At 40.8% G+C, this 25234-nt stretch overlaps 1 protein-coding gene across 4 annotated transcripts in view; it reads left to right on the plus strand.

The window, feature by feature from the left end:
- The window catches only part of ica1 (islet cell autoantigen 1), a 119098-nt gene extending 107562 nt beyond the window's left edge, over window positions 1-11536 (plus strand). For all 4 annotated transcript variants that reach the window (XM_073054162.1, XM_073054165.1, XM_073054163.1 and 1 more), the window contains one exon: window positions 1483-11536. In XM_073054162.1, coding sequence (XP_072910263.1) covers window positions 1483-1604 — 122 coding nt within the window. In that variant the 3' untranslated portion in view covers window positions 1605-11536. The remainder of the gene's footprint in view (window positions 1-1482) is intronic.
- The last annotated feature ends 13698 nt before the right edge of the window (window positions 11537-25234 follow it).

Consider the following 25234-nt stretch of genomic DNA (forward strand, 5'->3'; position numbering starts at 1 on the left):
CATTGGAAAATGATTACCAATGCATCCGCAATTTCCAGGGCCACCTCCTTTAGTACCCTAGGGTGCAGACCATCTGGACCTGGGGATTTATCAGCCTTCAGTCCTATCAGTCTTCTCATCACCGTTTCCTTCCGAATGTCAATCTGTTTCATTTCCTCTGTTACCCTATGTCCTTGGCCCATCCATACATCTGGGAGATTGCTTGTGTCTTCCTTAGTGAAAACAGATCTAAAGTACTCATTAAATTCTTCTGCCATTTCTCTGTTTCCCATAACAATTTCACCCAATTCATTCTTCAAGGGCCCAACATTGTTCTTAACTATCTTCTTTCTCTTCACATACCTAAAAAAGCTTTTGCTATCTTCCTTTATATTCCTGGCTAGCTTGCGTTCGTACCTCATTTTTTCTCCCCGTATTGTCTTTTTAGTTAAGTTCTGTTGTTCCTTAAAAACTTCCCAATCATCTGTCCTCCCACTCACCTTAGCTCTGTCATATTTCCTTTTTTTTAATGCTATGCAGTCTCTGACTTCCTTTGTCAACCACTGAGGCCCCTTTTCCCCCCTTTGAATCCTTCCTTCTCTGGGGGATGAACTGATTTTGCACCTTGTGCATTATTCCCAAGAATACCTGCCATTGTTGTTCCACTGTCTTTTCTGCTAGGCTATCCGTCCAGTCAACTTTGGCCAGCTCCTCCCTCATGGGTCCATAGTTTCCCCTGTTCATCTGCAACACTGACACCTCCGAGCTGCCCTTATCCTTCTCAAATTGCAGATAAAAGCTTATCATATTGTGATCACTACCTCCTAATGGTTCCTTTACTGCGAGCTCGCTTATCAAATCCTGTTCATTACATAACACTAAATCCAGAATAGTCTTGTCCCTGGTCGGCTCTCGTACAAGTTGTTCCAAGAATGCATCCCGTAGGCACTCTACAAACTCCCTATCCTGTGGTCCAGCACCAACCTGATTCTCCCAGTTCAGCTGCATGTTGAAATCCCCCATAACTACTGCGACATTACCTTTGCCACATGCCAATGTTAACTCCCTATTCAACTTGCACCCGATATCCATGCTACTGTTTGGTGGCCTGTAGACAACACCCATTTGGGTCCTTTTGCCCTTACTGTTCCTCAGTTCTATCCACACAGACTCTACTTCTCCTGACCCTATGTCCCCCCTGGCAAAGGACTGAATCTCATTCCTCACCAACAGGGCCACCCCACCCCCTCTGCCCACATTTCTGTCCCTACGATAGCACGTATACCCTTGTACATTCAGTTCCCAGGTCTGATCTCCCTGCAGCCATGTCTCCGTTATCCCAACAACATCATAGTTACCCATTCGCACCTGGGCTTCAAGCTCATCCGCCTTATTCCTGACACTTCGTGCATTAAGACACTGTAACACCAGATTTATTTACATAATATTTCATGTGCATTGTCAAATAATGTGATTACACTTTATTATTTCTTGTGCTTTTAGGTGCTCCGAAAAGTTCGACTGACCAGTCTACATGGTTTAAACTTTTTGCTGACCTGGACCCATTATCAAACCCGGATGCGATTGGACGAACTGATGAGGAGCATGAACTCCTTAATGCATGACACACATTAGTCTAAGGTGTAATCATGACTGTAATATTGTAATCTTTGGTAAGTCTATTGAATGTTGACTACTAGATGCTAATTTTCTAAACTTTCACTCATTATAACCTGCTGAAAAAATATTTAATTATTTTTGTCAGCACAAACGATAGAAATCTATTAAAAAGACAATCTGTAAATGTTGCTGTCTTGTTACTAAATGAAAGAGTAGAGAATAACGTCATTTTTGTTCAATTAACCAAATGTTTTCTAGGCTACTTTCTACAACCAACAATAAATCTATTTAATTGGCAACACTTTTTATCCAGAGAAATTCTGTCATTGCATAGAGCCAACTTCAATTACTCTCAGAGAACAAATTGGAATTTATTTTCATTGGGAGGGGTAAAATGCTCCAGTTGCTCAGAAATGTACTGTATATGTTCCTATTTTTGTCAGGGAATCAATCATCTCCCCCACTACATTGTACATGGGTCTCATTCTGAAATACACATTAATTCATGTTCTCAAATCATTAGTAATAGGAAAAAAAGCAAGTATCCATTGATATAATTAGTTAACTTTGAGGTTGTTATGAAATCTACATTGTAACTCCATGTGCCATTCTATTAACAGCATGGGTACTGACTGAGACATGTTGTACTGTCATTAGATGTATCAGTAGCCTTGGCAGCATTGCTAAATCAGCACATACTGTATCTCTGAATCATGGATAAAGGAAGGACTACAGCTTTTGGGCTGGTAAGCAGAGCGATAGCAGTTTCAGCTGAAGAATGCTCACTTCACCCTGGGCAGGAATATCAGTCCAGAGCTTTCAATTCTCCAAAAAGGTTTGAATTATTGGTCGATTTTACAGCGGGAGAGATGGAGGGAGACACCAAAGTATGGGGTTAAATTGAACCTGTTCATGCTCATTTTTCTGGTAGGAAAACCAACGTACACTACAGATACTTGGAGTAGTTGATTCATTTACAATCTAAAGGAAGAGACTAATGGGTGCTTTAGGCTTTTTTTGCTCAGTGTATACCAGGCCTGCTTACCAGCCTCTCTCATGACCAATGCTATAGATGTATTTTTAAATTTTCAGTGCTTGTTGCTGTGCCCAACTGGTTGCTCCATGCCCCTCCTGGGTTGCTCCTTTGTGCTGTTGATATTGCTGGCCTCATACTACTTTCGTGAGTTAGGAGGATTACTTTAGACATGCAGCTCACCTGAATTATTGAAATGAGGCTAGAGATCCCATTTTGGATCTGTTGGGGTTACACTGGTCAAAGTTTAAAGTAAGTTTATAATCGAGTTACAGGCATGTCATCAGAAAGGTAGGGAACGGAAGAAGGCAGCAGTAATAGGGGACTATAGTTAGGGGGTCAGACAGGCGATTGTGTGGATGCAGGAAAGAAACATGGATGGTAGCTTGCCTCCTAGGTGCCAGAGTCTGCTGATTGCATCCCATGATATCCTGAAGTGGGAAGGTGAACAGCCAGATGTTGTGGTAAATATTGGTATCAATGACATAGGTAGGAACAGGGAGGAGGTCCTGAAAACAAACTACAGGGAGTTAGGAAGGAAGTTAAGAAGCAGGACCTCAAAGGTAGTAATCTCAAGATTACTGCCTGTGCCGTACGACAGTATCGGAATAGGATGAGGTGGAGGATAAATGCGTGGCTGAGGGATTGGAGCGGGGGCAGGGATTCAGATTTCTAGATGATTGGGACCTCTTTCGGGGCAGGCGTGACCTGTACAAAAAGGACGGGTTGCACTTGAATCCAAGGGGGATCAATATACTGGCAAGGAGGTTTGCTAAGGCTATTGGGGAGAGTTTAAACTAGAATTGCTGGGGGGTGGGAACCAAACACAAGAAACGGAGAAAGGGACAGTTGGCTCACAAATAGAGAAAGCTTGGAGACAGTGTGGGGGGGGGGGGGGCGGGGGGTGGATAGACAGGCGATAGAGAGGGGACGTGCTCAGACCAATGGTTTGAGATGTGTCTATTTTAATGCAATAAGCATCATGAACAAAGTGGATGAGCTTGGAGCGTAGATCAATACTTGGAGTTATGATGTTGCGGCCATGACAGAGACTTGGATGGCTCAGGGGCAGGAATGGCTACTTGGAGTGCCAGGTTAAAGATGTTTCAGAAAGGACAGGGAGGGAGGCAGAAGAGGTGGGGGTGTGGCATTGCTGATCAGAGATAGTGTCACAGCTGCAGAAAAGGAGGAAATCATAGAGGGATTGTCTACTGAGTCTCTGTGGGTGGAGGTTAGAAACAGGAGGGGGTCAATAACTGTATTGGGTGTTTTTTATAGACCATCCAATAGTAACAGGAGCATAGAGGAGCATATAGGGAGAAAGATTCTGGAAAGGTGTAATAATAACAGGATTGTCGTGGTGGGAGATTTTAATTTCCCATATATTGATTGGCATCTCCCTAGAGCAAGGGGTTTAGATGGGGTGGAGTTTGTTAGGTATGTTCAAGAAGGTTTCCTGGTGCAATATGTAGATAAGCTTACACGAGGACACACTGTACTTGATATGCTGTTGGGAATTGAACCTGGTCAGTTGTCAGATCTCTTTTGGAGAGCATTTTGGAGACAGTGATCACAATTCTATCTGCTTTACCATAGCATTGGAGAGAGATATGAACAGCCAAGTTAGGAAGGTGTTTAATTGGAGTAAGGGGAAATATGAGGCTACAAGGCAGGAACTTGGAAGCATAAATTGGGAACAGATGTTCTCAGGGAAATGTATGGCAGAAATGTGGCAAATGTTCAGGGGATATTTGCATGGCATTCTGCATAGATACATTCCATTGAGATGGAAAGGATGGTAGGGCACAGGAACCATGGCGTTCAAAGGCTGTTGAAAATCTAGTCATGAAGAAAAGAAAAACTTACGAAAGGTTCAAAAAACAAGGTAATGATAGAGATCAAGAAGATTATAAGGCTAGCAGGAAGGAGGCTGAGAAGGCCTTGGCCAAGTGTGACAGTGGAAAAGTGTGTATGGAACCAGAGGAGATATCAGAGATACTTAATGAATCCTTTGCTTCAGTATTCATTATGGAAAAAGATCTTGGCGACTGTAGGCATGACTTACAGCGGATTGAAAAGATTGAGCATATAGACATTAAGAAAGAGCAAATGCTGGAGCTTTTGGAAAGCATCAAGTTGGATAAGTCACCGGGAGCGGACGAGATGTATCCCAGGCTACTGTGGGAGGTGAGGGAGGAGATTGCTGAGTCTCTGGCGATGATCTTTGAATCATCAACGGGGATGGGAGAGGTTCCGGAGGATTGGAGAATTGCGAATGTTGTTCCTTTATTCAATAAAGGGAGTAGAGATAGGCCCAGGAAATTACAGACCAGTGAGTCTTACTTCAGTGGTTGGTAAGTTGACAGAGAAGATCTTGAGATGCAGTATTTATGAACATTTGGAGAGGTATAATATGATTAGGAATAGTCAGCATGACTTTGTCAAAGGTAGGTTATGCCTTATGAGCCTGATTCAATTTTTTGAGGATGTGACTAAACTCATTGAACGTAGAGCAGTAGATGTATATGGATTTCAGCAAAGCATTTGATAAGGTACCCCATGCAAGGCTTATTGAGAAAGTAAGGAGGCCAAAGGGACTTTGCTGTGTGGACCCAGAACTGGCTTGCCCACAGAAGGCAAAGAGTTGTTGAAGACAGGTCTTATTCTGCATGGAGGTCGGTGACCAGTGGTGTGCCTCAGGGATCTGTTCTGGGACCCCTTCTCTTCATGATTTTTATAAATGACCTGGATGAGGAAGTGGAGGGATGGGTTAGTAAATTTGTTGATGGCACAATGGTTGGAGGTGTTGTGGATAGTGTGGAGGGCTGTCAGAGGTTACGGCGGGACATCAATAGGATGCAAAACCTGGCTGAGAAGTGGCAGATGGAGTCCAACCCAGATAAGTGTAAGGTGGTTCATTTTGGTAGGTCAAAAATGATGGCAGAATATAATATTAATGGTAAAACTCTTGTCAGTGTGGAGGATCAGAGGGACCTTAGAGTCCGTGTTCATAGGAGACTCAAAGCTGCTGTGCAGGTTGACTCAGTAGTTAAGAATGCATATGGTGTATTGGCCTTCATCAACCATCATTCAAGAGCCGAGAGGTAATGTTGCAGCTATGTAGGACCCTGGTCAGGCCCCACTTGGAGTACTGTGCTCAGTTCTGGTCACCTCACTACAGGAAGGATGTGGAAACTATAGAAAGGGTGCAGAGGAGATTTACAAGGATGTTGCCTGGATTGGGGAGCATGGATTATAGTTTGAGTGAACTCGGCCTTTTCTCTTTGGAGCAGCGGAGGATGAGAGGTGACCTGAGAGAGGTGTATAAGATGAAGAGAGGCATTGATTGTGTGGATAGTGGGAGGTTTTTTCCCAGGGCAGGAATGGCTATCATGAGAGGGCACAGTTTTAAGGTGCTTGGAAGTAGGTACAGCGGAGATGTCAGGGGTAAGTTTTTTTTACGCAGAGAGTAGTGAGTGCGTAGAATGGGGCGACGTGGAATGGTGGAGGCAGATACGATAGGGTCTTTTAAGAGACTCCTGGATAGGTACATGGAGTTTAGAAAAATAGAGGGCTATGGGTAAGCCTAGTAATTTCTCCGGAGTACAGGTTCATCACAGCATTTGTGGACCGAAGGGCCTGTATTGTGCTGTAGGTTTTCTATGTTTCATTTTCTTGTGGGCATACTCAATAAATCCAATAACTATAATAGTATTAATGAAAGGGCCCCACCAACCGAGTGGACAACCAATGTGTGTTCAAAACAGTACAAGTACAAAAAGAAAAACAATTATAAATAAACGTGAACAGGCAGAGGCGAGGGTAGATTCCAGTAACTTTTGTTTTGTTCGTTTAGAGTAGAGAGAATGCCAGGCAGGATGTTGGAATGCTCCTCTTGCAGGATGTGGGAAGTCAGGGAGACCTCCGGTGTCCCTGACAATGGCACCTGCAAGAACCGCGTTAGGAAACTGGAGCAGGAGCTGGATGACCTCCGGATCATTCGGGAGAATGAGGAGTTTATAGATAGTAGTTTCAGGGAGGTAGCTACGCCAAAGGAGCAGTGCACAGGTAATTGGGTTGCCGTCAAGCAAGGGAAGGGGAAAGTGCAGGCAGAGCAGGGTTCCCCGGTGGCCATTCCCCTCAACAACAAGTATACCGATTTAGATACTGTTGGGAGGATGACTTACCTGGGACAAGCTGTGGCAGCTGGATCTCTGGCACTGAGTCTGGTTCGGCAGTGCAGAAGGGCGGGGGGAAGAAGAGGAGAACAGTAGTGATAGGGGACTCGATAGAGGTACAGACAGGAAGTTCTGTGGTTGTGACAGAGACTCCCGGATGGTTTTTTTGCCTCCCGGGTGCCAGGGTCAGGGATGTCTCTGATCGTGTGCACAGCATTCTGAACTGGGAGTGTGATCAACCAGATGTCATGGTACACATCGGTATCAATGACGTAGGAAGAAAGAGTGAGGAGGTCCTGAAGAGTGAGTGTAGAGAGCTTGGTAGGAAGTTAAAAAGCAGGACCTCGAGAGTGGTAATTTCAGGATTGCTGCCTGTGCCACGTGCCAGTGAGGGTAAGAATAGGATGCTCTGGAGGATGAACACGTGGCTGAGGAACTGGTGTAGGGGGCAGGGTTTCAGATCTCAGGATCATTGGGACCTGTTCTGGGGCAGGTGGGACCTGTACAAGAGAGAGAGGTTACACCTGAACAACAGGGGGACCCAATATCCTTGCAGGGAGATTTGTTAGTGCTATTGGGGAGAGTTTAAACTAGATTTGAAGGGGGATGGGAATCAGAGCAGATAGTGGAGCAGGGTTGAAAATAAATGATGTTAAAAGTTCATGCAAAGTCGCAAATAGAAGGTTTGTGTGTGGTGGTAATAATCTTCTGAAGTGTGTCTATTTCAATGTGAGGGGTATTGTGGGGAAGGCAGTCGAGCTGAGGGCATGGATTGACACGTGGAATTATGGAATTATAGCCATTAGTGAAACTTGGCTACAGGAGGGGCAGGACTGGCAGCTTAATGTTCCAGGGTTCCAATGTTTCAGACGTGATAGAGGCAGAGGGATGAAGGGTGGAGGGGTGGCATTGCTAGTCGGGGAAAATGTTACAGCAGTGCTCAGGCAGGACAGATTAGAGGGCTTGTCTACCGAGGCCATGTGGGTGGAGCTGAGAAACAGGAAAGGTATGACCACATTAATGGGGTTGTATTATAGACCACCCAATAGTCAGCGAGAATTGGAGTAGCAAATCTGCAGAGAGATAGGAGACAACTGCAGGAAACATAAAGTTGTGATAGTAGGGGATTTTAATTTTCCACATATTGATTGGGACTCCCATAGGTCTAGATGGGTTAGAGTTTGTAAAGCGTGTCCAGGAAAGTTTTCTAAATCAATATATAGAGGTACCAACTAGAGAGAATGCATTATTAGATCGCGTATTAGGAAACAAGTTAGAACAGGTGACGGAATTGTGTGTAGGGGAACACTTTGGTTCCAGCGATCATAACACCATTAGTTTCAACTTGATCATGGATAAAGATAGATCTGGTCCTCGGGTTGAGGTTCTAAACTGGAAAAAGGCCAGATTTGAAGAAATGAGAAAGGATCTAAAAGGCGTGGATTGGGACAGGTTGTTCTCTGGCAAGGATGTGATTGGTCTTCAAAGGAGAAATTCTGAGAGTACAGAGTTTGTATGTTCCTGTCAGGATTAAAGGCAAAATGAATAAGAATAAGGAACCTTGATTCTCGAGGGATATTGGAACTCTGATAAAGAAGAGAGAGAGATGTATAACATGTATAGGCAACAGGGATCAAATAAGGTGCTTGAGGAGTATAAAAAGTTGAAAAACAAGACCTAAGAAAGAAATCAGGAGGGCTAAAAGAAGACATGAGGTTGCTTTGGCAGTCAAAGTGAAGGATAATCCTAAGGGTTTCTACAGGTATCTTAAGAGCAAAAGGATAGTAAGGGATAAAATTGGTCCTCTTGAAGATCAGAGTGGTCGGCTATGTATGGAACCAAACGAAATGGGGGAGATCTTAAATGGGTTTTTTGCATCTGCATTTATTAAGGAAACTGGCATGGAGTCTATGGAAACAAGGCAAACAAGTAGTGAGGTCATGGAACCTATACAGATTGAGGAGGAGGAGGTGCTTGCTGTCTTGAGGCAAATCAGAGTAGTTAAATCCGCAGAACCTGACAGGGTATTCCCTCGGACCTTGAAGGAGACTAGTGTTGAAATTGCGGGGGCCCTGGCAGATATATCTAAAATGTCGGTAGCTACGGGTGAGGTGCCAGAGGATTGGATGATAGCTCATGTTGTTCCGTTGTTTAAAAAAGGCTCTAAAAGAAATCCAGGAAATTATAGGCCGGTAAATTTGATGTCAGTAGTAGGTAAATTATTGGAAGGAGTACTAAGAGATAGGATCTACTTATCCAGAGATAGGATAGACAGGGACTTATTAGGGAGAGTCAACATGGCTTTGTGTGTGGTAGGTCATGTTTAACCAATCTATTAGAGTTTTTTGAGGAGGTTACCAGGAAAGTGGATGAAGGGAAGGCAGTGGATGTTGTCTACATGGACTTCAGTAAGGCCTTTGACAAGGTCCTGCATGGGAGGTCAGTTAGGAAGATTCATTCGCTAGGTATACATGGAGAGGTAGTAAATTGGATTAGACATTGGCTGAATGGGAGAAGCCAGAGAGTGGTAGTGGAGGATTGTTTCTCTTGAGTGGAGGCCTGTGACTAGTGGTGTGCTCCATTGTTATTTGTCATCTATATCAATGATCTGGATGATAATGTGGTAAACTGGATCAGAAAATTTGCTGATGATACAAAGATTGGAGGTGTAGTGGACAGTGAGGAAGGTTTTCAAAGCTTGCAGAGGGATTTGGACCAGCTGGAAAAATCGACTGACAAATGGCAGATGGAGTTTTATGCAGACAAGTGTGGGGTATTGCACTTTGGAAGGACAAACGAAGGTAGAACATACAAGGTAAATGGTAGGACACTGAGGGGTGCAGTAGAACAGAGGGATCTGGGAATACAGATACATAATTCCCTAAAAGTGGCGTCACAGGTAGATAGGGTCGTAAAGAGAGCTTTTGGTACATTGGCCTTTATAAATCAAAGTATTGAGTATAAGAGTTGGAATGTTATGGTGAGGTTGTATAAGACATTGGTGTGGCTGAATTTGGAGGATTGTGTGCAGTTTTGGTCACCTAATTACAGGAAGGATATTAGTAAGATTGAAAGAGTGCAGAGAAGGTTTACTAGGATGTTGCCGGGGCTTGAGAAACTGAGTTACAGAGGAAGGTTGAATAGGTTAGGACTTTATTCCCTGGAGCGTAGAAGAATGAGGGGAGATTTGATAGAGGTATTTAAATTATTACAGGTATAGATAGAGTGAATGCAAGCAGGTTTTTTCTACTGAGGCTAGGGGAGAAAAAGCCAGAGGACATGGGTTAAGGGTGAAAGGGGAAAAGTTTAAAGGGAACATTGGGGGGGGCTTCTTCACACAGAGAGTGGTGGGAGTGTGGAATGAGCTGTCAGATGAAGTGGTAAATGTGGGCTCACTTTTAACATTTAAGAAAAACTTGGACAGGTACATGGATGAGAGGTGTATGGAGGGATGTGGTCCAGGTGCAGGTCAGTGGGACTAGGCAGAAAAATGGTTCAGCACAGCCAAGAAGGGCCAAAAGGCCTGTTTCTGTGCTGTAATGTTCTATGGCTCTTCTATAAAGAGTCCTTGAAAGTGTGTCCGTAGGTTGTGGGAATAGTTCAGTAATGGGTCATGGCATTGCTAGGTACAAAAAAGGGTAAAGTCATTTCTGCCCCAAAATATTGCAATTTAACTACGCCAATCTGTAAATATCAATACTAATTTGGTAAAATCTAAACCAAATTGAAGTAATTTCTAATTTACTGTATGTTAAATGAAAAAAGCTCTAAATCTTTCCCACATCATAGATTAATCCATCTGTAATACCAGTGTCTTTTTAAGAGCAAAGGTTATAAGACATTTGAGCAGCATTAGGCCATTTGGCCCATTGAGTGTGCTCCATCATTTCACCACAGCTGATTTATTATCCCTCTCAACCCCATTCTCCTGCCTTCTCCCCATAACTTTTGACACCTTTACTAATCAAGAAATTATCAACCTCCGCTTTAAATATACCCAATGACTTGGCCTCCACAGACATCTGTGGCAATGAATTCCACAGATTCACCACCTTCTAGCAAAAGAAATTATTACCCATCACTGTTTTAAAGGGACATGCTTGTCAGGCTTTCATAGATCATGTACGGTATTTCATAAGTATTCTCATCTGCAATTTGTACAAGTTAAAAATAACATCTTTAGTTATAACTAGCTTATCTTAATGAATTTTAACATGATTAGGCTAATGGCCATTAGTTGAATCCATTTTAGAGTTTTAAGTGGAATTCAAAATTTGGCTTGTATGTTTTCTTAAATGAAAAAAAACTATTGTAGTTCTTATTTTAGTGTGAAATATTAGTGATATTATCTGCCATTGCTATCACAGGGGATGTCTAAACCCAATTTATCTCCCATTCCAAGATTTGTACAGTGTTTCCGGGGAGTATAAGAGACTGCCATTCAGTTTCTTGTATTCATTCTTTCTTTTCCAACAGCTACCCACTTAGTCCATCTCTTTCTCCACTGCTCTACGGTTTTTAAAGTGTATATCCAGTCACTTTTTTTGTGTGATCCTATTGAATATTCTCCTGTAATGCTTTGATGTAGTGTTTTCCTGATCACAAGTGTGCTTTATAAGTCCTCACCATTCCTTAATTCCAAAATTATTTCAAGTTTGATGAGTCAGCTCCTTATTTATTTTGTGAAACAAAATCCATTTTACAAAATAAAATCATTAATTTTGAATATTTCTAATAATCAAACTCAAACTTTTGTCCTGAGGAAAATGATTGCAGCTTCACCCGGCAATTAACATTGAAGTCCAGCCTTCCTGATCAACATTCTAGCACATCTTCTCTGCATCTTCTAAAGCCCAAGCATCCTTCCTTCAGTATTCAGGAGTTCTAACTGCATAACATAATCTGACTGAGACATAATCACAACTTGTAAATGTTTAAATCTCTCGTTTGTACAATAATCCTTGGGAAAGACAATGATCCCTAAAGCAATTGTAACAGCTTTAATACATTACAGCACAGGAACAGGCCCTTTTTCCCCATTGTATTACGCTGAACTAATTAAACCAGCCACCAAGTGCCCAACTAAACTAGTCCCTTGTGCCTACACAATGTCCATATCTTCTTTCTTCCAAAACACCTCTATTGTATTTGCCTCCACTACCACCCCTGGCAGCACACTCCAGATACCCATCACTCGCTAAAAGAAATCTTGCCCTGTGAATCTCCTTTTAACTTGCCCTCCACCCCCACCTTAAATGGATGCTGCCTGGTATTAAACATTATAACCCTCAGAAAAAGTTCATTGTTTTCTATTCTATCTATGTCTCTCATAAACTTGTAAACTTCTATCAGGTTTCCTCTCAGCTTCCGCTGCTCCAGAGAAAGCAGTCCAAGTTTATCCGTCTTCACCTCGTAGCACATGCCCTCTAATCCAGGCAGCATCCTGGTGAGCCTCTTCTGCACCCTCTCCAAAGCCTCAACATCCTTCCTATAATGGGTCAATCAGAAATGAATCCAGTACTCTAGCAGTGGCCTAGCTAGAGTTTTATAAAGCTGTAAAATAACTTCCTTGCTCTTGAGCTGAATTTGTCAACTAATAAAGGCGAGCATGCTATTTCAGGGAACTATGGACTTGAACTCAGCAGCACTGTATTGAGTCTTGCCACTAACTGTGTACTGTTCCTTTACATTTAATCTTCCAAAGTGCAACACTTCAAATTTGGCTGGGGTAAACTCCAGCTGCCAATTCTCCAACCATACCTGCAACTGATCCATGTTCCGCTGTATCCTTTGGCAGTCTTCTATGGTATCTGTAAAACCATCGGCAAGTTTACTAATCCACGGGACACATTTTCATCCAGGTGATTAGTGGAGGTCTCACTACAGATCCCCATTCAACAGTGTTAGTCACAGACCTCCAGCCAAGAATACGCCACATTGACCATTACCCTATGTCTTCTGTAACTTGTCTGATCCTGCACTTGCTTCAAAAGTATATCCTCTGATTTATATTGTCTCTCCTTAATCTTCCTGCATCATTTCATATTCTTTTGAGTGAACAGGTTCTACATTAAATGAGCTAACCATATGAATTCAGGACTCTCATCAAAATACATGAACGATGATAGAAAAAGCTCTGCATCCACACACAGCTGGTTTACACATCCCAAGAATGCGGTGTTGGACTGCCTGTCTCACCAGCACACAGTCCAGGTAAGTACCAGGAAAGGAATACAGCAAGAATTGGAAGCAAACGTAGCCAGCCCAGGCTGTCAGGAGGACTGCAGAGTTGCATCTAGAATTCAGAAGAAAAGCATAAACAGTTTTAACTGCAACCGCACTCAAAATACTGGAGGAACTCAGCAGGTCAGGCAGCATCTGTGGAAGTGAATAAACAATTGATGTTTCTGGACTGAGAAGGAAGGGTGAAGATGCCAGGAAGTTTTAACTGTCAGACTTTAAAATGCTTGATTTTTTTTTAAATGTAGGATTATGAACATCTTCAAATAATTACATTTACTTGTGACACAGTGCTTCTTTCATTGACTTTGTCCTCTGACAAAGAACCCTGGTAGTGGAAAATTTCAATCACAAGGTAGCACAGCTCAGGGACCTGGGTTTGATCCAGATCTTGGGGGCTGTCTGTGGTAGTATTAGTACATTTTCCTCGTGATGTTAATTAGTTAGGCCCATGAACCCTAACTGAAGCAATGGCTGCCGACAGCATCTCGCCAGAGTCCTCTGTCCTGGACCAGGCTATGAAGTTATCCTCAGGTGCAGCCCATTTTCTTGGTGTATCATTCCTCTCCCAGGGATGAAGTCTTTGGAGATTCTGTTGGTGTTGTTGTAACGCTGGGTTTTTACAGGATGCGGTTGATAGCCTCATGTCAACCCTCCCTTTGCAAACAGACTTGGGACCATGCATAGTGGAGTTAGCACAAAGATGTTCTGGTAGATTAACTGATTATTATGAATTGGGAAGGGAGTTGATAGAGAATAGATCAGAGAAATATTAGTGAGAATAGGAACGTCAATGGGGTGAACAGCAGCCTCTTGCCTTATAAAATATAAAAATATTTACACAACTGAGCTAGATAGACATTCACCACTGTAATCTCTGGTGAATGACTGGAAATGCTGATCTTTCCTTGCCAACCTTGAGGCACAAGCAAATTCTCTTAATGTTACTGTCAACCCAATTGTGATTGGCTCTCTGCATAGACCGGGAATCAAATGTGAGTGAGGTCTTGCTTGTCTGAATTCTTCACCACGCTTGCAAAGTACTGAATTTGATAGTTGTTAAATGCTACCAACTTAGGCTCCATTGACAACAGTATCATATTTTAGGCAAGCATTGGTGCATTTTACATTGTTTTATATATTTTCTGGATCTATTGCCATTAGCAAGGATTAAGAATTTGATTCAAGTGCTTTTTCTTTTTTGTTATCTCTCACACTGTTGTTTGCTTCAAAGGATCAAATGTTATAAACCGAGTGAAATTTTATTTTAAAGTTAAAATGATATAGATTACATTGCATTTTTTATTTGTTTCCACAAAAAAGTCAGCTTGTAAGATAGAACCAATTTTTTTTAAGCCTTTCCATTCACTATGTGATGTATTATTTATTTTCTGAATACATTTTCAAGATTGTGTGAAATAGCAATGTAACTTCAATTGGTTCTTTTATAAAATTCCAATAGTAAGATTATTCTAAATAATAAGCTACAGAGCCTATAAAAAGTATTAACCCCCCCCCCCCCCCTCTTTTTAGTTTTCATGTTTTATTGTTTTACAACACAAAATCACAGTGGATTTAATTTGGGGTTTTTTGGACACTGATCAACAGGAAAATACTTTTCATGCAAAACAGATCTCTGCAAAGTGATCTAAATTAATTTAAAACATAAAACACAAAATAATTGAGCACATAAGAATTCACCCTCTTCACACCAAACCATCACTGGTGCAGCCATTTGGTTTTAGAAGTTGTATAATTAGTTAATTGGAGATCATCATATGCAGTCAAGGTGTTTCAATTGGTTTTAATAAAATACGCCTGTGTCTGGAAGGTCCAGCGGCTGGTGAGTCAGTATCCTGGCAAAATATACACCATGAAGACAACAGAAAACTTCAAGCAACTCTGCGAAAAGGTTATTGACAAGCACATGTCAGGAGATGGATACAAGAAAATTTCCAAGGGAAAAAACATGGCACAGCTGTAAATCTGCCAAGAGCAAACAGTCCTCAAAAACTGAGTGATCGTGCAAGAAGGGCACGAGAGAGGGAGGCCACCAAGACACCAATGACAACTCTGGAGGAGTTACAAGCTTCAGTGGCTGAGATGGGAGAGACTGCACATATAACAACTGTTGCCCCGGTGCTTCACCAGGCACAGCTTTATTAGAGAATGGCAAAGGGAAAGCCACTGTTGAAAAAACTCATGAAATCTCAGCTAGAGTTTGCCAGAAGGCATGTGGGAGATTCTGAAGCCAGCTGGAAGAAGGCTCTATGGTCTGATGAAACCAAAATTGAGCTTTTTGGCTGTCAGATGAAATGCTATGTTTGGTGTAAGCCAAAACACTGCACATCATCAAAACCACACCAGATCTACTGTGAAGCATGGTGGTGGCTGCATCGTGCTGTGGGGATGCTTCACTGCAGCAGGCCCTGGAAGGCTTGTGAATGTAGAGGGTAAAATGAATGCAGCAAAATACATGGAAATCATGGAGGAAAACTGGATGCAATCTGCAAGAGAACTGTGACTTGGGAGAAGATTTGTTTCCCAGCAAGACAATGACCCCAAGCATAAAGCCAAAGCTACACAGGAATGGTTTAAAAACAACGAAGTGAATGTCCTGGAGTGGACAAGTCAGTGTCCAGACCTCAATCCAATTGGGAATTTGTGGCTGGACTTGAAAAAGGCTATTCATTCATGATCCCCATGCAAATTGACAGACCTTGAGCAGTTTTGTAAAGAAGAATGGAGAAAGATTAGTGTCTAGATGTGCAAAGCTGATAGAGACCTATTCAAAGGTACATCTACCAAATACTGACTTGAAGGGGGTGAATACTTGTGCAGTCATTTATTTTGTGTTTTATATATGTAATTAATTAGATCACTTTGTAGAGATCTGTTTTCACTTTGACATGAGTCTTTTGCTGTTGATCAGTATTGGGGAAAAAAACAAATTAAATCCACTGTGATTCAATGTTGTAAAACAATAAAACATGAAAACGTCCAGAGGTGGGGTGGTGAATACATTTTACAGTCACTATAAACTGTATGCCGTTACCAAGCTACATTTTTATATATAAAAAGCTTTCTAAGGCAATGCTTAATTTCACATATTCTTGGGGTCTTTGCTTGAAATTGAGTTTTTGTTTTGCAGTTGTGAAAATAAAATAATATTTACAATTACTTTTTTCTTCTTCATGTGTTATTTGTTTCATTAATTCCAAGATACAACTCTACAGCTGAGTGATCAGTTGTCAAGATATTAATTCCTCTCTCAAACCTTGTATTTCATCTCCATTGCACCCAATGCTGAAGTCAAAAACATCCTAAGCTTTCATGGTTCAATGTTGGGAAATCCTAAAGACAGACAGACAGACAAGTATTGGAAAAAAATACTTATTCTATAATTGTTTGTTTCTGATATGGACCCTTAGCCTCAAACTACATACCAACCATTTTTAGTTATACTCCTAATCACCCTACCTTTAAAATCACAACCATAGCATTTCTAGCAGTTTGGAAATAAAATGAAAGCATTACACAGGCGTCTTGGTGTAACAACGTCCTTTGCGCAGCAACTCAATCATGCAGCACCGATGCATGTCCTGGACTTGCCCAACTGATGACCTTAACTTGCTGCTTGAAGAACTCAAATGAGCTCACAAAATCTACTGAGCTGCTAGATTACTAATGCTTGTTCTTTCATGTGCCTCCCTGAACAAACTTAAATATTCCCAAAAAGTTTACTTGGCAATACGTTCAACATTTAGAAAAAAAAATTATACCTTGGGATTGCTTTGGTTGCCTTCCATCATTTTCCTCCACGTCACATCAAGCCACATATGATTGCTTCTGCAGTTGGCCAAAATTTAAGGGTCATTATCTGATGAGTGGGCTAATAAAATATCTAATATTTTTACATGCCACAAAGCTGTAACATGATTTGACCACTTATAGACAACAGCAATTTTCAATAAATAGAAATTTGATTGCAATAGTAAGCTGAACAACTATTTGGTCAAGATTTAAAACCTCGAAACTGCTTTAAAGTTAGTAAGGTTACAATTATGAAACATTAAAAATATAATAATTATTCAAGATTTATTGCTCAGATTTCTCAATTTGATAAGCATTAAATAAATCACAAAGACTTAATGATATATTTCTCGTATGTATTTAATGGCAATTTGAGTTTTCTCCAAGTTCAACACATGACCATTTTGCAGTTGTCTATGTTAGTTACATTTAACTTCCTCAATTCAGGTCAAGTCAAGTTTATTGTCATTTTGACCATAAACCGCTGATACAATACACAGTAAAAACAAATCAATGTTCCTCCAGCACCCTGGTGCTACATGAAAGAACACAAAACTACACTAGACTATGTGAGACAGCACAAGGCTACACTAGACTGTAAAACATTAAAAACTGCACTAGTAAAAATTTCAAAATTTCACGATATTTAAAAAATTATGAAGTCAGGATTTATTTTAAAGTAACCTAAATGGTGATTGCCTTGAAAACTCATTTTCATGCAGGATTGTGTGTAATTGCAAAAGGACTGCCATTGTGGTAATAGCACTGTCTTGCTGCTCAGAAAGCAAGTTATTTTGCAATATCACAGTTAGCTAATATTATCCATCATTAAGATGTTATATTTCAGAGATGTGTGACTAAATTATTAACGCAAATCTTTCCTCAGAGGATCTTACCTGGATATCTGCAGAACAGATCTTTAAAGAAGTGAATATATCAAAAGTGCCTCGTTGTTAATTGTAATTAATCAGATTAAAATAGACTGTTCCAACAAAGAATATTGTCTGGATTGTTTCAGTATCTTCAAGGTACATATTAACTAATTTCAGTTACATTCCTAATTCCCTTTTCCCTATTTTGCCAGGTAGATTGCTACATAGAGTCAAGAAAGTGAAATCAGATCTCTGAATAAGGTTGCTGAAGGCACTTGTTATGTAACACTATTGTTTCCCAAGTCATTGTCAGTTGCTGACCAAACAAATGCAACTACAGTAGATAGCAAAGCTATTTTATCTTTGTGAAATTACTGTCCTTGAAAACTCATCTTTACCCAATCTGGTCGATAGGTAACTTCAGATCCACACCCACAAATGGGACTCTTTAACTACCCTTTAAAAACTCTAGGGATTCCTTGTAACAGGCTAAAAATCAAACACAACCAACAATCTAATGAATCAGAATCAGGTTTATTATCACCGGCATGTAACATGAAATTTGTTAACTTATCAGCAGCAGTTCAATGCAATACATGATGTAGAAGAGAGAAAAAAAATAAACATAATAATAAATAAATAATGTATATTGAATAGATTTTAAAAACAGAAATACTGTTAATTAAAAGCTTCAATGTGCATTTAGGAATTGGATGGCAGAGGGGAAGAAACTGTTCCTGAATCGCTGAGTGTGTGCCTTCAGGCTTCTGTATCTCCTACTTGGTAACAGTGAGAAAAGAGCATGCCCTGGGTGCTGCAGGTCCTTAATAATTGACGCTGCCTTTCTGAGACACCGCTCCCAAAAGATGTCCTGGGTACTTTGTAGGCTAGTAACCAAGATGGAGCTGACTAGATTTACAACCTTCTGCAGCTTCTTTCAGGCCCTGTGCAGTAGCCCCTCCATACCAGACAGTGATGCAGCCTGTCAAAATGCTCTCCATGGTACAACTATGTAAGTTTTTGAGTGTATTTGTTGACATGCCAAATCTCTTCAAACTCCTAATGAAGTACAGTCGCTGTTTGCCTTCTTTATGACTACATCAATATATTGGGATCAGGTTAGATCCTCAGAGACTTTGACACTGAGGAACTTGAAGCTGCCCACTCTCTCCACTTCTGATCCCTCTAAGAGGATTGGTATGTGTTCCTTTGTCTTACCCTTGACATTGAGAAATCGCAGGCATTGGGGATTTGTGACTAAATTGTGAGAGCGGTTCCATGTCAGACAACAGCCTGACATGGTTGTATTCACTCGTCACAACCAATACTACAATTTCTGGCAGATCCACCAAAAGTGCTTGTACGATAAGTGACTCCACATGTCCTTAAGTCTGATGCCATTAGATGAAATGTGTTCAAGGAAACTCCTAGTTCAACAACTCAAATCTAGGATAAAGCAACCTGCTTGATTGGGATCAATCCACCAAACTAAATATTGACTTTGTCAATGGGCAGTAGGTATATGGTACACCAACACCTACAAGTTCCCCTTCCAGACACTGACCTTCCTAAGCAATTAATATATCAATGCCCTTAACGTGACTTGGTATAAATCCTCATTTCTTAGCAGAAACTTCGGAGTAGCTTCACCAGAAACACACCATCTGTTTGAGACGACTCAAAAGCACATTCTCAGGGTTAGTTATAAGTGAGTAATATATGATGGCCAAAACTATGACCGAGATAAGAAAATTCCAAGATTCTCACCTTCACCCTTCTGATGGTCCATCTCATTCCAAGCTCCACTACAAGTACCCCACACTGTCCAAATCTCTGCTCCTGGACTGCATACCACCCTGCATCCAGTTTCCTGGAATCTCTTCAAAATCACCCCTCTAGTTCCTAAACCTCTCCAAGTCATTGTTTCCTGCACAGTCTAGATGCTCAGAACTATTTTGAGTTATCTCCTGGTTACCTATTCCACCTGGCTTGGATTAGATGTCTTATTTGATATCACTCCTCTGAAGCCTGAGCACATTAGGCATGAAGGGACTACTCTTCAAATACAAGTTACTGTAAGGATATGCAGCAGTTTGCAGTGAAGAAAATTAACCAGTGAAGTAGGCAATTGAGGGCATGGAGAACAATGGAGGAAAAAATCAATATTTTTCTGTGCTGAGGATTTATGGGGAAGGAAGTTAATACACACTTAAATTTACCACTCGTTCATACAAAGGACCTAATGAGCTGACACCCCAAGAGTCAGAGTGTCTACGATTGGCAATCAGGCCCAGTAGTTGGATCCTGAGACAAGGCCCCAGACACCTTGACAGTCGCGCAGTCTTTTGAACCACTCTTAAATAGCTCCTAGGTAATCAAATAAAACCGAAATAAAATTTAAAACTTTTTTTAAAATGAACAGGTAATAATAAAATGAAGTAAAGTCATTCAAATATTTTCTTACTGTCAGTGACATCATTAAAATGCTGAAGGGCTGGATACAAAGAGCATCACCCCCTTTCCTCAGCGTGCTACTGGGCTTGTTAGTTGATGCAATGGCATAGCAGATGCCTATAAGCGCTGGCGTCTCCCCCCCTCCATGCCTCTTGGCTGACCCCATTGGCCAAATATGTGGACGTCTGACACATACTTTAGCTACAAATGGTGGACAGATGACCCACCAGCTGTCAGCCAGTCTATTCTGCATTAGCTTGAATTTAATTGGTTTGGTAATAGCTGTACACGTGGCTAAGTTAATATAAAGTGATAAATAATTAATAATAAAAGATAGCTTTTCTTAGAAAAATGCTGTGAGAAGTAACGGGGAAGAAATGCCACCAACCCAACAGTACTGGCTGTCTGTCCTGTCAGCTTAAATCCCAGGCATTTTTCCAGCACCTTGCATCGTGCACAAGAGCACAGAGCCTGTCAGTGTAAGTGGGTTTCCAGAATGAGTTCAGGAGAGCGCATCCCCCCACCCCGCACAATTTCCAAACTCATCTGCTATCACAGCTGCCCCTGTTATTTTTACCTATTTATTTCCTTTTTGGGGACTTGTGCATTGCACACAAGCCCAGTGTATATTACCCATGACTAAGTTGAGGAGGGGAGGGGTTTGCCCTTAAGAAGGTGGGACATTTGATTGATGCTGCATGGTGGTTCAGGGAGGGAACCTTGTAGTTAGTGGGCAGGGTGTCAGTCAAGCTGTCACACGTTTACTTTGATGTTAAGGGCAGACAGTTATCACCTCAACTTGGAAATTCAGCTCTTCTATCCATGTTTAGACTAAGGACGTCTCTGACTTACCTTTGACATTCACAAGCATTAAAAAATATCTTCAGACCTCCAAAAATAATTATGAATGAATTTAAGCAAGTTTAAAATGAAGGCTAAACTTAAACTAAAACATGCAAAAGCACAGCACAAAAGCAATTCAAACTGCCCTAATTACACCGCACAAAAGCTCTCTCTCATTCTCTCAGAAGCCAATTTCTTCCAGCCAGTGGTGACATCAGATCTAATGCAGCTCAGCTTCAGCAGGCAGGTTCCTGGCCAGACAGCTGGGAACTCTGTGCAAGCTGCTATCGTGCCAGTGGTGACATCAGGCCCACCGAGGCGGCAGAGCTGCCCCAACGTCAGCACTGTGCTGAGCACAAGGCTGCACCTCAGGCTGAGATCAACCGTAGCCTGGTAAATCCAAGCAATCTGGGAAAGAACACCCTATTAATTATGAAAACACTATAAAACACAATTCATCAGTCTTAGTTGGTGGGTGAGCTGCCATTTCATTCATATTTCATCAAAACCCTTTAATGAATCCTTATTTTGGCACACTTATCTGTGTAAAATATGAACTCACAATTTGTAAGTGAGCCATAGGAGACTTTATGAAGAGGACGAATTATTCCAACTCCCCTTCCTTTCATTTGATGCTATCGCATATTTTGAGGCAGTTGTGCTACTCTATATTCAGGTGAATTTTACATTAATTTTTTTTCCAGCTATCAAGATTGGATAGATCTTCTGTCCAAATGAAAGAATATCCCTGAGTAAAAATGCCAGTGACAATGGCTAGTGAACAGCGGTCATGGTTAGCTAGACAGTCTTCAGCAGCAAATTGAAATCCATCAAGTTCCATAAGAGGCAATGTGCACACGAGTGACTTGGAAATTAGCCAGTTGATGTAACAGACTACAAGTATCAATCACTGATACCATGTAAAGTAGCTTTGAGACCATCAGCTCTATCTTATGCCTTCTATAAATTACTGCATTCACTCCAATAAGGTGAGAATTTCTAATTGAAAATGAAATCAAAATTTGAATTAATGATGGGTTTCAAACTCACAAATTGGAATGAGAAGGGAGGATTACCGATTTATTGGATAAAAATTAGTTTGAAGGCTGTATGTTAATACAAGTATCTCCAGACTTGCTTCAGTTTAATATATCATAAAATTTTAATGTTCACACCATATATTAAGAAGTTTAGATAATAAAACAAATTTGCACCCAAATTTTGTACAAACTATTGTATTTCTGATAAAAATTCTCATTAGTATGCCAACCTAAAGGAAGTTGCAGTTCAAGAGAAGCACAGAATATATATTAAGGACTCTCAGCACCCAACATAGTTTTCAGATGAGCAATATGAATATGAAGTTGGCTCTACCACTTTCCTCTGGTCCTGCAACAACTATTTCCGTGCTCCCTAAGTTTGTCCTTTAAACTTTTGCAGTCTCTGCCAAGGTTGAGGGCAGGTATTTAAAATTGGCTTTTAGAGTTCTGAAAAGCACCAGAACTTCAAAGTTAATTTTACATCAAATTTCTGTAAGTTATATTGTCATTCAATTTTCCTCCAACAGCATAATCCATTCCAACAAACCAATTTTAAAAATCTGTTCTTGACCCTAAGTGACTATAAACAGCACATGACATTACAGCCTGTTGAAAATCAATTAGTCATTGAGAAACTTGCACTGCAAGTCCATGCCAAATTTTTACTTTGCTTAGTCCCATTGACCTGCACCTGGACTATAGACCTCCCTAAGCCTCCTATCCATGTACTTATCCAAACTCTCACCACCCCGACTGAAGAAGCTCCTCCTTGTGCTCCCCTTAAACATTTCACCTTTCACCCTTAACCCACACTTGCATTTGCCCTACCTATACCCTTCCTCTCATTCTCCTACGCTCCAGGGAATAAAGCCCTAATCTATTCAACCTTCTCAGTTCCTCAAGACCCATCAATATCCCTGTAAATTTTCTCTGTACTCTTAAAAGTTGAGAGGGTCCAGGTGTTAATCAATCTGATCCTGATTCTGAAATCTTATTGATATCTTTCCTGTAGGTAGGTGACCAGATCTGGATACAATTATCACATTAGGCCTCACCAACATCTTATATAACTTCAACATAACATCCCATCTCCTGTACTACATAGATTGATCAATGAAGGCCAATGTGCTAAAAAGCTTTCTTTACCACCCTATCTATCTGTGGTGCCACTTTCAAGGAATTATGGATCTGTATTCCCAGATCCCATTGACCTAGAACACTCCTCAGTACACTATTATTCACTGTGCAAGACGTACCCTGGTTTCTCTTCCTAAAATGCGACACCACACACTTGTCTGTATTAAATTGCATTTGCCATATTCACCCTATTTTACCAGCTGGCCCAGATTCTCACTGCAAGCTTTGATAGCCTTCGTCCCTGTCCAGTAGGCCCCACCCCAATCTTGATGTCGTCTGCAAATTTGCTAATCTAGTTTACCACATTATCATCCAGATCACTGATGTACAGAAGGTGACGAACAACAATGGACCCAGCACCAATCCCTATGGCACATCAATAATTAAAGGCCTCTAGTCAGAGAGGCAACCATCCACTACCACTTTCTGGCTTCTCCCACAAAGCCAATGTTGAATCCAAATTGGATCACATTCTGGTACAAACTGCCAAAGATAGAAAATGGAGTCTTCTATTCAATAATTATTAGAATAAAGATAAATGTGTAGCAGTGATGCCAATTCTTTGCAAGTTTGTGTTTCTGTGTAATTCAACCAGTAAAATGAATTTTTCACTTGAAAAGAAGGGTCCAATGGCATGGTATTTTTCAGCTGAAGTACAGGGCAGTACAAAGTAGGCAAGTCTACATTTTTGATAGTGTATCATGGTGTAGCCATTGGCCTTGCAACATACCTGTCTCTTGTTTCTATGTAAGAATTGGTTGGCTGGCTCAAACTATCATAACCCCTCCCAGAACACTCTGTACTAGAAGAGAGAAAAAATTAATGGAAAATTTACTTTCAATGTTGTTCAGAAACAGGGCTTGATCATTCACATCATAAACCGCAAGATTTAGTCATGATTTCACCATTACGAAACAATAGACCCCTTTTCAAACGTAACCATCATGAAGAAGACTGAAGATCAAGTCAGATTTTGCACATTTTGGAGTGACCTTTAACTATTAAAGACTTGGGATCCACAGAGTGTCAAGGCTAGCTCTACCAATTTTCTTTACAGATTTCTAGAGTTTGTGTAAGTAGCTACATAGCTTTTAATATATTGTACTAACACATTTCATTTCATTAAAAAATATTTAACCTATTCAGAAAATCAGATTAAAACTCATAATTGTTGCAGTCATATCATGATGGAAGGACGGTTGTCCTTCAAACACACTGCAAAGTGTGTGAGGAAGTGGGCTGGTTTCTGATTGGCAAGTTGCTCTCATAAATGACCTGCCTATACAAGGCACTTACAGTATGTAATGTCTTACTATGTTTTGTAGCACTCCGCATAGTGAACTGCTTTTGATTTCAATTGTTTCTTGTCAGTCATACAAGCGATTAATTCAGGATTTTTTTTGTACAGGTGCAAAGGTAGAGTCCCAAAAAAAGTGATGGGGGAACTAAATATTATCAAGGGGCATAAGAATTTGAGTAGGAGGAGTAGATCCTTTCTTCAGCCCCTCAAACCTGTTCCACTACACAAAATGGTGGATCTCCTACCTCAATGCTGTTTTCCTAACTATTTCTACAAATCTTGATTCTATTATACAAAAATATATGGATCTGAGTTTTGAATTAAATTAATGGCTGACCCTCCACAAGCCCCCTAAAGTAGAGTATTCTAAAGATTCTGGAGGCAACATGAAGGATGGAATGACCTTTTCCTGCTTTATTTCCTATAGGAGCAGATATTGCAGTGATTTATAATGTTAAAGGGAAGAAATGTTTGCAGGATAGAATGCTAGACCATGTAAAATTCATTCGATGGAATAATGTGAACCTGTTTAAGGAACTGAAAAGGAGAACGTGAACCTACACATAGGTTTGAAGTGTTGTGGTGTAGCACCTTTAACGTGGCTTGAAATACTTCATCAATAAAGGTTTCAATCTGAGGCCTTCTACTGATGCAGTCTGGAGTTATCCCCCAAATAAAACCACATAATTCAAATGTTATTAGAAAATTGTTAGTTTTTATTCATG

The sequence above is a fragment of the Hemitrygon akajei genome, chromosome 8 (genome assembly GCF_048418815.1).
Source record: "Hemitrygon akajei chromosome 8, sHemAka1.3, whole genome shotgun sequence".
Classification (NCBI taxonomy): Eukaryota; Metazoa; Chordata; class Chondrichthyes; order Myliobatiformes; family Dasyatidae; genus Hemitrygon; species Hemitrygon akajei.